We start from the raw sequence: 12045 nt of genomic DNA, 5'->3' as shown, positions 1-12045 counted from the left end.
AAATTGGAGACGGAGCAACTGGCAGCAGCAGAGGCCGGCCCAGCTCCCACTCCGCTGCATTCGCTGTGTGTCTTCCTTCTTGGGAAGCGTGTTCCACCCAACTCCCGCGGGCTCGGGCGCACCCTCTGCCCCCTGCCTGTGAGGTGCAGCCAGCACTGCAGGCACGCCTGCCCCTCTGCCAGCCTCCTCCCCACAGCATCCTGGCAGAAACCATAGGAGGGTTAAAGGAAGGTTCCCCTGATAGCCGTTTGCCCCTCAGAGTGGCCCCGGGGCGGGCACAGGGAGCAGCCAGGGAGCAGGTAGGAGAGAGGTACACCTGTTTGAGAACTGGGCAGGGAGACATCCTGGGGTGAGCGCCAGCGCCTGTGGGTGCCCTGCAAGCCCGGGGAAGTGTGGCTGTGGACAGCACCTCGCGGCGGGTTTCATCCAGCAAGCAACAGCCTGATGGTGAGGCCTGCACTCCAAGTGGCCTCATTTAGAAAACTCTGAATGCTTCGGAGGGCAGAAGGGAGGCCTCGGTGAGGCCACCATCGACTGGGCTGAGCCTGTCTATGTGTGGGGGCTGGTGGGGGCCCGCGGAGCGGAGGCTCTGTGCCAGTGGCTGCTGTGGCATGTGCTGAGCGGACGCTGGGCATGGAGGTGAAGAGGTCCTGTCCCAGGTCTCGGAGCGGAGAGAGAGGGGCTCGCAGGTGGCTGTGCCCTCGGGCAGCCTGAGAGCCGGGCCCTCTCGAGCTGAGGGCACAGCCTGCACAAGGCCCCTGCAGCGCAGGGCAGTGACTAAACTCTGACCTGTTCTCCTTCCAGGGCTGAGGAGCCGCCGTCCTTCCCGGCTCTGGCAGTGCCGGGAGCCCTGAAGAAGGGACCAGGTATGGGACCACAGTCCATAGAGCCAGCCGCTTCCTGCTGGGCCTCAGACTCCTGTGCTCGGGCTGCCATGCACTTAAGAAATATTATGTGTGCTTCTGTCCAAAAAGAAATAAAGCGTTGGAATGTTTCAGTCAATCGCTTGGCGGCCAGACCGTCGCTGCGGCCTCCTCCGTGTCCAGCCCCACGCTGGACCCTGGTGACACAGGCTGAAGGAGACCGCACCCCTCAGGGAGGACCCAGCCTAGCGGGGGGACAGGTTTGGAAATCGTAACTCACTGCAGTGGCCAAAGGCCTCCCAGAGCAGGTATGACACAAAATGAGGGGAAAGCCGCTCTTTCTCGGCATGGAGCAAGGAGAAAAGGTGTCTCGGCTCTGACAGAAAGCTAGATGGGTGGTGCTGGAGAGCCGGAGACTGGGTAGAGTGGGATCCTAGATGCCCAGCAGCATGGTATGCTGCTCAGGGCGGGGGTGGGGTGGGGCGGGCACAGACCCCACAACTGGACGTTTGCAGAGGGGTAGGGGGTGGATGCCAGGCCCAGGCATTGGGGTCTTCTGCAGAGGGCAGCTGTGTCCAGACCCTCAGAGTGAGACCACCCTGGCTCTCAGGGGAAGGTGGGCTGGAGCCGGGCAGGACTGAGGCAGAGCAGAGCATTGCAGGCCTCAGAGGCGAGGCTTAGGAACTAGATTGTCAGGACACTAGGTTTGGTTGGGCAGGGACAGGTGTCTGGCTTGGGTGTCAGTGATTCTGCCACTGGAAAGGGACACAGGAACTGAAGGGCAGGTGACAGCTGGGTTGTGCTCTGCTCAGTTGCTCCAGACACACCTCCCTGTGACCTTTGGCAGGATCCCCACTCAGGCATCTGGACCACACCCAGATGCACTCTGGCCTGGCCCAGCTGTGCGAGGCAGCAGGAGGAGGGGTACGGGCTTCTGATCTCCCAACTGCTCTGCTGGTAACCTTGGATTTCCTGTTAAATTTCATTTGGGGAGTCCCCAAGCCATCTGGCACTAAGAGCCTGTGATCTTGACTCAGGCTTTGCAGCCCAAATGTCTCTGCTCTTCCCCCATTTCTCAGGCTAAACTGAAATGGGGTTTGGTGTTCTGTGTCCCCTGACAGGGAGCACTTAGGTTCCACTGAGTCAAGCTGGGTGTTGATTGAAGGGAAAACAACTCTGGAAGCTGCCTCTCTGGGTTCATTTCCCAAAATATGCAGATATGCAGGCCCTGTGCAGAGGGGAGCTGCGGGCCAGCCCAGTGGGGTCACGGGTCACCTGGCTGTCGGCCTTCCTGAGTGACATCAGCGCCATCCTTCACCCAGAAGCTTCTTGTGAAACTCCATCTCTCCTATTCAGGAGTCAGGGTATCCTAGACGGGAAACCAGGGTGCCAGTCACACACCAGGAGGAACAGCTGGAAACACTCCCCTTCAAGTCTTACCCACAACTGTACTTGCTTTATGTAGCTTGGCCTGTCCCTGCCAGTTCGCGTGGGGTCTGTGGTCAGCTGCTGACCTCTGGCATGTGGGTGGACCCGAGGGCCTCCGGTGTCTAGCAGCTGACTGGGCCACCACAGCCTTCCTCCTCCATCAGCTTAACTCGACTCCACCTTAGTCTTGGGTTCCCAGCAGCCAGGAGAGCCGACTTCCTCATTCTCACAGAACACGCCCTTTGTCCCTTGGATCCAAGGTGGCCAGAAGCTGATGAGATGGCGCTTGGCCTCGGGACAATGAAAAGTCCCCTGGCCTCTGACCTCGAGGAAGCCTGAAGCTGAAGCCACATTCTGCTTTGGTGGTGGGCCAGAGGAGGGTGGTGGAGGCAGAGCACGCTCCTGCCTTCCTCAGGGGCCTGGGCCCCTGGGCTGGAGGCCGCACCTGCAGCTGTGAGCTGCCAGTGCCTGCAAACCACTGTGTGGTGGTGGCTTGCACCTGCGAGCTGATGGGAGTCTTGGGGTCAAATGGCAGATCTGGGTCCCAGGGCAAGGGTGGGTGCCCCGAGGAGGACCTTTCTCCATTCTCCAGTCAAAGGCTGTGGGTCCAGGAGGGAGACAAGGGCCGGGGACCTGGGTGGGACTTTGGAGCGGCTGACTCAGACTCTGAGGTCAGGCTCAGAGCCTCCACCCCAAGATGTCCTGTCCTCCCTTCTCCCTCAGCCCCACAGTGCCCTCAACCCTGAGCCTCCCCACATCCCAGCACCCCCCAAATTCACACATCTGCCCTGGGGGGCTTGCTGCATCCTCATCCACTTCTACTTGGTCCTGGAATCCAAGGCCACCCCTCAGCCTGGCCCATCAGCTTACCCAATGCAGGTGGCCGTGAGCCCTGGGGCTGAGAGCAGCTGATTCCCACGCCTTGTGAGAGACTGGTGCTGCCGCAGCCTTGCACCACCACATCCTCCCCCTCCAGTGCAAAAGGGCCACGGACACCCCAGGTTACTGCAGGTGAGGGGAGTCAGCAGGGAGAGGGGGGTCAGCAGGGCAAGGGGGGTGTCCAGGGTGTGGGGCGTGGGAGGGAGCAGTGTCGCTACAAGTGCACACCAGGCCGGGTGCTGCAGGCAGCGCTGGGGAAGGTGACTCATGGTGACTCCCAGGAGGACATGTTTGGTAAAATGTATCAAAAGCCTTTTCAACTGTGCAAAAAGAAATGAAAACAAACAGTAACAATGTGCACGGCTGCCCCCAAATTCACCAGTATGTTGTCTACATGAGACATCCCTTAACTGTGAGGGCCCAGGTTGGTGGAAAATGAAAGGATCCATAGACCGCACACTCGGAGCGCTCAAGTGGCTGTGTTATCTCCTGGAGCGCCGCGAGCAGCACGGGGTGTTTCAAATGAATGGGGACAACTGCAGGGAGACTTGGAAACCCCAATACCCGTGCAGCGTGGCCGGAGAGTGCGGGGAACAGGAAGCGAGGTAACAGGGCAGAAAGCAGAGTGGCCGATCCCCATCGTCGGTGGAGATTGGGAGCTTGCACACCCTCTATCGGTGGCGGTGGCCAGCGGCGGTGGTCAGCGGCACTGAGACTCCATCTTTGGAAAGCAGAGGTGTGCAGTCCCGGCTGTTCAGAGTCTCTGCTCTGTCCCTGCAGAGCCGCTCGGCACCCTCTGAGCCCCGGGCAGCCCGAGCAGCATCTGAGACTCTAGGCCTCTCCTTCCTCATCTGTAAGAGGAAGGCAGTCATCGGCACCATCCCCTACTGGGGTGTGATGACAGGAGTCCTCATGGCTAGTGCTCCAGGTCCCCTGCAGGGCCAGCTCCCAGCAGACAGCCCCCCCTCTCCCTGGTCCTCTCCTCTGGGAAGAACCTGGGCTGGAGACAGCCACCTCATCAAGGTCACACCCCTGGGGGCAGGCAGAGGTTTAATCCAATTACTCTTGATGGGATGGAGTGTAGAGGTCCCTGCACCCCAACTTGGAGCAACCTAGAGGGAGTCCCAACCTAAGAGCTGGGCAAGGCCCAGTCGAGATAGGAGGGGTCCTCTGCTCTCTCTCCTCACCACTAAGTGTTGACCCAAGGCGCTCCCTGCTAACATCCTGCAGGTTCGGGGAAACCCAACGAGCTAACATTGCTGCTGTTATTATCTCTTAAGTACAGTGACAACAATGGACTGACTGGCCCAGCCCAGCTTATCGTCTAGCCGGAAGGCTGACACTTGAGGTCAGTTGTGGCCAGGCTCCTAGGGAGATGACCTTGTGTCCCAGGGTGTCTAGGCTTTGGGGTGTCCAGGGGTGAGCCAGACTTGGCCTGGTTGGTCAGGCTGCTGCTTTGTTATCCTAGTGAACAGTGGCAGAAACAACCTCAGTGTCCAGCAACTGGGGCCACAGTCAATAAAATGCAGTACAAGGCAGCTCTGCAGCCGCTGACTACAGGGTGTCTTTATCACCAAGGAACTCTGCATACTTGGCTTTAAGAAAATAGGCAGCATCTACTGGAAGAAGCCATTCTCTTTGCCTTTTTGATTTTTGTAGTAACATTGGTTTAAAACACTGTATATGGGGGCCTCCCTGGTGGCGCAGGGGTTCAAGACGGCGCTGTCAAGCTGTCACCAGCCATCGCGGCACGAGTTCGATCCCCGGCCAGCCATGGAGCAACCCACATGGCACAGCAGACCCCTCCTGTCTCCCCGCTGCTCCCCTCAGCAGTGTATTTCAGTAGATCTGCCTGTTCTACTCCCCACTCTCTCTGGTGAATCCTCTCACCCCCCACACCTCAGACTGACACCCCAGCTCTTATATGCATCAATAAATAAATCTTAGAAAAAACAACAACACTGTACATGATTTAGGGGTCTAGACTCACACCTCCTCAGATGTATGTCACCACACCACACCCGCCAGCAGAGCAGCCACAGCCCTTCCCCCAGACCCCTGGGCTCCTCCTCGATTTGCTCCCCATGCCCACCCTCCCCCTCTAGTAGCTTCAATTCTACAGTCAGATTTCTAGGATTTGTTTTGGTTTAGTTTAGTCTGTTCCTTTGTTTTGTTCTTCTATATTCCGTAGATGAGTGAAATCATCCAGTATTTGCCTTTCTCCTTCTGACTTACTTCACTTTGCATAATCCCCGCCACTGCCATCCGTGTTGTTGCAGGTGGCAAGGTTGCATCTCTTTTTATAGCTGAGTAAGAACCCATTCTTTGGATGGAAAAAACCTCACCTGCACACATGTGAAAATACCCATGGACCCAAAGACACCAAAATCTGCAGTATCTCTCTTTGAAGAATAGCATGTGGGCGTGTTTTGTTTGCTTTTTGAATAATTATTTTCTGGTTTTCTGAACTGAAAATGTTTCTTTTTTTAAATCATCCCAAACCCATTGCCTCCCGAAAGTGTGCAGTGGGCGTGGCCCTCCACAGCCTGGGCCCTGGGTCAGTGTGGTACAGGGCCTGTCCTGGGCTGGCAGGCCTGGTGGTTTGCCCCCTTGCTGAGCCTGGATCTCCTCGAAGTGCTTGCCCCTGCTGCCAAGCAGGGGCGGAGAGAGGGTGAAGCCTGCTGAGAGGGAGCCATCGCAGAGGGACCCGGCAGGCCCCAAGTGTACTGCCCAGGAGACCCTGGAGGCCATGGAGAAGCACAGCAGCAAGAGGGTCTCTGTTAGTTATTCACCGTTGCACAGCTGCTGATGTTAGGTGCTGGGATGCGCAGGTGAGCACAACAGGAAGACTGCCCTCAGGAGCTCGGAGCTTGGAGGGGGACAGACAAGATAAAATCAACAATACAGGATGATGTGCAATGGAGGGCCGGCGGGAGCACCAGGAGTGGGGGCTGCCGTTTCCTGTGAGGAAAAGCCACACCTGATCCCCCACTCCCTGGGGGTTCTCACACCCAGACAAGGCAGCTCTCTGCATCTCCCTGGCCCAGGAACCCACATGGCCAGATCCAGGTTGCTCTTAAGGAAAAATGCTTCCACTTCTTACCTGATAACCTGCCTCATTAAATTTAATGGGCTGGTTATTCCCATTAAATAAACATCAACTAATTATGAAAAACATATTTGCTGAAGTTTGACTATGGAACGCATAAACCAATTACAAGGTTATTCAGCCTCAAAACACATGCAATAATGAAGTGGGGTGCAGACCACAGCAGAGAGGGTTGGTGGGGCACCTGGACTTCAGAGAGCCCCCTATTTTCCTCCCCACTTGCTTGTCAGACTTTGGTGAGCCTCAAGAATGTCAGCGTCCTGAGAACTGGAGTCTGGATAACTGAAACCCAGTCGAGCTCCACCTCGGGCCCCCCATCAGCCAGGTCTCCTTAGAGCGAGTACCACAACCCCGGCTCCACCTGACTTGAGCAAAAAGGGATTAAAAAGTCCAGAGTCAGCTTCAGGCATGGCTGGATCTAAGCGTAAAGGCAGTGATTGGTACCTGGTCTCTCTCTTTTGATCTCCTGGCTCTGTTTTTCCTTTTGTCCTTTCTTTCTTGGGCTCCATGCGGTGCCCCACTGATTCTAACCCCATAAAGAGAATTTTCCTTTCCCTCTAGCTCCAGTTCAGGGTTTATGGGCAGATAATAAATTGCTCTAGAGCTAACCAAGAGTTCAGAAACCTCTTAGGGAAAGCCAATAAACATGTGAAAAAATGCTCCACATCCTTATGACTCATCAGGGAAATGCAAAGCAAAAACCACCTCTGCGGAGCCAATGGCTGAAATTCAGGGACAGGCGTTACCAGGTGTGGGTCAGCATGGAGACCCCCGGGCCCCTCCGACACGGCTGCTGGGAGGGAAAACGATCACGCTGCTTTGGGAAACGGCTTGGTCTCTACAAACTAAACAGCACCTACCTCGGATGCAGTAAGTCAGCTCCTGGCTGATACCGAAGGAAAGATTATGTATGTGGGCTAAAGCGCACGTAGAGGAACGCGCACCGCCTTATTCACAGCAGCCACGGAGCCGGAGCAGCCCAGCACCCGGGGCAGTGGAATGGGTAAGTGGCCGCCTGTCCATGCGTCAGAGCACCCCGGCCGAGGAAGAGAACCAGCCGGCGCTCCCGCAACCGCATGGCGTCTCTGGGGCATCTCGGAGAGGGGGGGAAGTGGGTAGAGAAGCTTCTCGCTGTGTTTGCTTCCGTACAAATGACCACACCCGTCCCTCACATTTCCGCGTGTCAGTACCCGGGCGCCGCCGAGCGGGTCCCCTCCCTCTCGGGGTCTCACGAGGCTGTGGTCAAGGTGAGCCCTAGACGGGCTCTTCTCCCAAGCTCCCCCTGCTGCTGGCAGAGCTCACGCCTTTGTGGCTACAGGACACAGGCCACCAGCCGGCCCTGCCAAGTGACTCACAGGCCCTGCAGCAGGACACTCCTTCCGAGCCAGCAAGGGACTCGCTTGTGTGACCTCATGCTCTCCCTCGAGGGAGACATTGCTTCACCTTTGCCCTGTGCTATCTGTTAGAAGCCAGTCCCACACTTAAGCGGGGGAGTGTACAAAAGTGTGACTCACTGGGGGGCCCGGGACATGCCTGCCGCAGTGCTGGATGAGTCTGTCTATAAGGAGTTCAAAGTGGAGAGGGAGGTATTTTGAGGTAGCTCTTGTGGAATGATCCCGAAGATCTATTGGTAAGAGAAAAGAAGACAACAAAGGTGTGAGCGGGGTGTAGAGTTTGTGCCTCTTGAGAACACAGAGAGGCAAAAATATCCATGGTGTCTGCATTGGCTTGTCACAGTGTCCCCACATCTCTGCCAGGACGCGGGGAACCTGGTGACAGTCTTGCTCCCAGGAGGCGCGGGGGAGGCCAGCGGTGGGAGACTGACTTTCTGTGGTGAATCCTTTTGCACGCTGCTTAGGTTTTGTTTTTGTTTTAACCAGGAGCATGTATTTTAATAACCAGGAGGTCTAGTTTAATTGTTAAAAGCCAAAAAGCCAGACCTCTCGCCAGGTCAAGGACTCTGGCTGCCGCAGAGGGGCTGTCCCCAGCGGCCCCCTCCTTACGGCGTGAGCAGAGGCCAGTGCGGCTGCTGGGAGGCAGTGGGCGTCACGGTTGGGAGAGGCTCCTGGTTATCCTTCCAGTGACCACAGTGAGGGACCAGCCGCGTGTCTCCTGGAGGCCCATGAGCTGCCAGGGCTGTCTTGACCAACAGGTAGGAAAGGCAGAGCCAAGCGACAGATGCCGATGGTGGGGCTCCTGCATCCAGCCATGTTACACGTCCTTGAGCCTTTCAGAAAAGTGAGGCGGTGACTGTCGCTCTGGAGGAAGCAAAGCTGGGTTTTTATCCAGGTGGCTCGTTGCTTCTGTCTGGGGCAGTGCGCTGTCTCCGCCAGGACACCAGGAAACTGGTCAGTGTTTGTCCCGGGCAGTGAGCTGTTAAATATAAATTGTAGTGAACACGATCGCCTCTTAAACATCTGGAATGTCACCTGGGACGTTTGCCTCTTGAACCATCGGAAGCCCTGCCTGCCCCAGAGGGGGTTCCCAGCACGGGGGGCGCGAGCCCGCTGCTGGGTGTTCAGGCGGGTCCCGGCCTCTCTAGGTCACACGGCCCCGTCTGCTGCCTCCTCCGGGGGGACCGTGTGTCCCTGTGTTCGGGGAGGGCGGGCTGCATGACTGGCTACGCCAAGGACACAGGAGACACAGTCCTCTCATCCACCCCTCCCTGCAGTCCCTGCCTGGGGGACCCCGTGACGCCTCCTCTTCTGAACTGGAGGAGACATGAGCCCAGAAACGTGGTGACTCCCGACAGTGAGGTCAGGGCCCTCCGCTCTGGCTGCCCCTGGCCGGGCGGGTGGGCCACCGCTTCCCCGGCTGGGGCCGGCCAGGTGAGGTCAGCAGGGTGACCTCATGGAAACAAAGGGAACAAACATCGTGTGCGCAGCTCATGGTAACTGGGGGAATCAAAGATTCCCTATGAGGAAGCATGTGGGGAAGCAGGAGGAGGGGAGGGCAGAGGCCTGGCCTATGGGGTCCAAAGCAGGGCTGCAGCAGGCGGGGCATGCCCCCTGGGGGACGTCACCTGCTCCTCTCGGAGTCTGTGTCTGCATCGGTGAAAAGGGTCGGCTGCAGCCCCTGCTTCTGCCCTGTGGTGTTGAGGGGTACACACAACCTCAGGGAGAGCTCTCTGCCTGGGGGGCCATATGTTGCTTCAGGCCTCACAGCCACATAGGCACCATTTGCCCCACAATCTAGACAAGGCGCGGAGGGGGTGGGGACATGACTAGAGCGGAGCCCCCGAGGGACGGGCCTCTGTGTTTCTGCCTCTGCAGCCTGCCCGCTCTGGGACAGAGCCCCCAGCTGTGACGGGGCCATTTCCCCAGAGGAGGGTTTTGCCAGCAGGAGTGATGTGGACGGGATGGGGGACATAGGTAGCTCATGGCCGGGGTTCTGCAGACGGGCCCAGGTGGAGTGTCTGGGAGAGGGCGTCAGGGCCTATGGCCTGGCCGGGCAGGGCTGGGCCTTCCCTGCTCTCCCCACCAAATTCCCCACAGAAGTCACGGGAGAGCATAAACTTCTGCTGTTTTAAGTCATGAATTGTGAGGGTAAGTTGTTAGCAGAACAGAGAGTGTCTGCTTCCCACAAGCCCTTCTGGACTGTCTCCCTGCATTCACAGCTGTACTCATGAGACAGGAGGTCCCGGCTTCGTGGGCTTCCTCTCCAGGAATGATGGATGATACACCGCTTAGAAAATATCAGGGGACTTCCCGCCGCAGTGAGCCTCAGTGGGGGAATGCCACCGGGGAGATTTCCCATCAGGGAATGGGGAGTTTCTCTGAAGAGGTGACGTAGGCTGAGACCTGGAGAGCGAGGAGGGCAGGGGCAGGCTCTGTGGAAAGCGATGTCCTGCTGGCCCATGACCTCTGTGCTGGGCCCAGCTAGAACCGTGAACCGTCCCACCATCAACCTGACTCTGCCACAGGGGGCCAAGGGGACCTCAGAGGTGGCTCTGTCCACCGGCAGCAGAGCTGGGCCTGGGAGAATGGCAGCAACTGGTTTTTTTTTTTTTAAACTTATTTTGAGATAATTCTAACTCCAATAATGATAGATTTGCAGGAAGTTGGAAAGGTAGCACAGAGAAGGGCCACACACGCTTCACCCTTCATCTGGTTTCCCCCCACCCCACCCCTCTGTGGTTACGTCTTCTGCATAGAGTTCAAATTGGAAGCCTGGTCACCGACATTGATACTCTGCTTGTCTGGCTCCTTGTTCTTCAGCGCATAGAAGATCCATCACTGTGGTCAAAATCCAGAACAGGCCTCACTCCCAAGACCTCCCTCAGGCTGCCCCTCACAGTCACACCTACCCTCCCTCCCCCAGTCTGCTCTCTATCTCCCTCATTTTGTCATTTCCAAACTGTTATATAAAGGGAGTCATACCATTTACATTTTCTGCAATTATTGGTATGCCAGGGCTTCAGTGTGCCATTTTCTATTTCGTTTTATTTGTTACCCGTTTGTATGTTTTCTGCCTTCTTGTGGGTTATTTCAGCATATTTAAGAATTCCATGTAGGTTTATCTCTGGTGTTTTCGAGTGTGTCTGTTTGCACAGATTTGTAGTGGTTGCGCCTAGGATTACACTGTGTGTCTGGACATGAGATTTGCCCGGTTTTTACCACTTTGAGTGACAGGCCCTCTCCCATGTATACTGTAATTATCTGAGATTCTCTATCTACACTGAGACATCAGACAATAGCATAATTTTCACTTCAACCTCCATTGTGATTCAGAAAGCTTCAGAGAAGCCCATGGTTCTGTGTTCCTTCCCATGTCCCATGATTTCTTCTTTTCACTTTCTTTCTGTTTCGAGAACTTTAGCTGTTCTTTCATTCTCTCACTTTTCCTTCGCGTGACAATGCCTTGACTGCCCTCACTCCCCAGTGGTATTTTTGCAAGTTATAAAATTTAGGGTTGACCATTGTTTTCTTTCAGCACTTAAAAATGACATTTCATGATCTCTGGCCTCTGTGGCTCCTGATGAGCAATCCACAGTCCTCTCCTCTTACAGCCTCTAAATATTCCTCTAAAATATTCCTTTGATTCTCTTCGAGGTGAGGTGTTACTGCTCTGTTGCTGCTTTTAAGGGTTTGTTTTTGTGTGTGTGTGTGTGTGTGTGTGTGTTTTATTTTTGGAAGTTTGATGATAATGGGTCTTTGCACAGACCTTTTGGGTCTATATGATTTGGGATTCATTAAGCCTCTTGGATCTGTAGGGTTATGTCTTCAGCCAAATTTAGGGAATTTTCAGCCACTATTTTTTTTCTCTGACTACTTAAACCACCTTCTTTTCACCTCCGTTTCTGGGATTTGGATGATTAAAATATTAGATCTTTTTTAGCACTCACAAGTTCCTGAACCCCCATCCCCACACCCCACTCCTATCTCTCTGGTCTTCAGACTGGGTAATTTCTATTGTTTTATCTTCAAGTTCACTGATTCTTTCCTGTATCACCTCTATCCTCTGTGGACCTAGCCGTTGAGCTTTTTATTTTGTTTATAGTAATTTTTTTAATTCTAAAATATTCATTTGATTCCTTAAAACATCAACTTCTTTGCTGAGACTGTATTTTCATGATCCCTGCCTTAAAATCTTGGTCAGATCATTCCAACATCCATGTCGCCTCAGTGGCATCTAACCATGTATCTCAGACAAGATGAGAGTTCCCTGGTGCCTGCTCTGGTGAGAGATTTTTTATTAGCTCCTGCACATTTGGGGGGTACTGTGTGCTGAGACTCCGGGTCACATGTCAACTTTTGGTCTCACATC

The 12045-nt window shown here is 55.3% G+C and overlaps 1 protein-coding gene across 2 annotated transcripts in view; it reads left to right on the top strand.

Annotated features, from left to right (window-relative positions):
• CHCHD6 (coiled-coil-helix-coiled-coil-helix domain containing 6) overlaps positions 1-994 on the top strand; it is a 224959-nt gene extending 223965 nt beyond the window's left edge. For both annotated transcript variants that reach the window (XM_054688287.1, XM_054688322.1), the window contains exon 8: positions 805-994. In XM_054688287.1, the coding sequence (XP_054544262.1) occupies positions 805-810 (6 nt within the window). In that variant the 3' untranslated portion in view covers positions 811-994. The remainder of the gene's footprint in view (positions 1-804) is intronic.
• The last annotated feature ends 11051 nt before the right edge of the window (positions 995-12045 follow it).

The sequence above is a fragment of the Talpa occidentalis genome, unplaced genomic scaffold, assembly GCF_014898055.3.
Source record: "Talpa occidentalis isolate TD23 unplaced genomic scaffold, MPIMG_talOcc4v2.1 talOcc4.10, whole genome shotgun sequence".
Lineage (NCBI taxonomy): Eukaryota > Metazoa > Chordata > Mammalia > Eulipotyphla > Talpidae > Talpa > Talpa occidentalis.
This window is presented reverse-complemented; position numbering and strand designations above follow the sequence as displayed.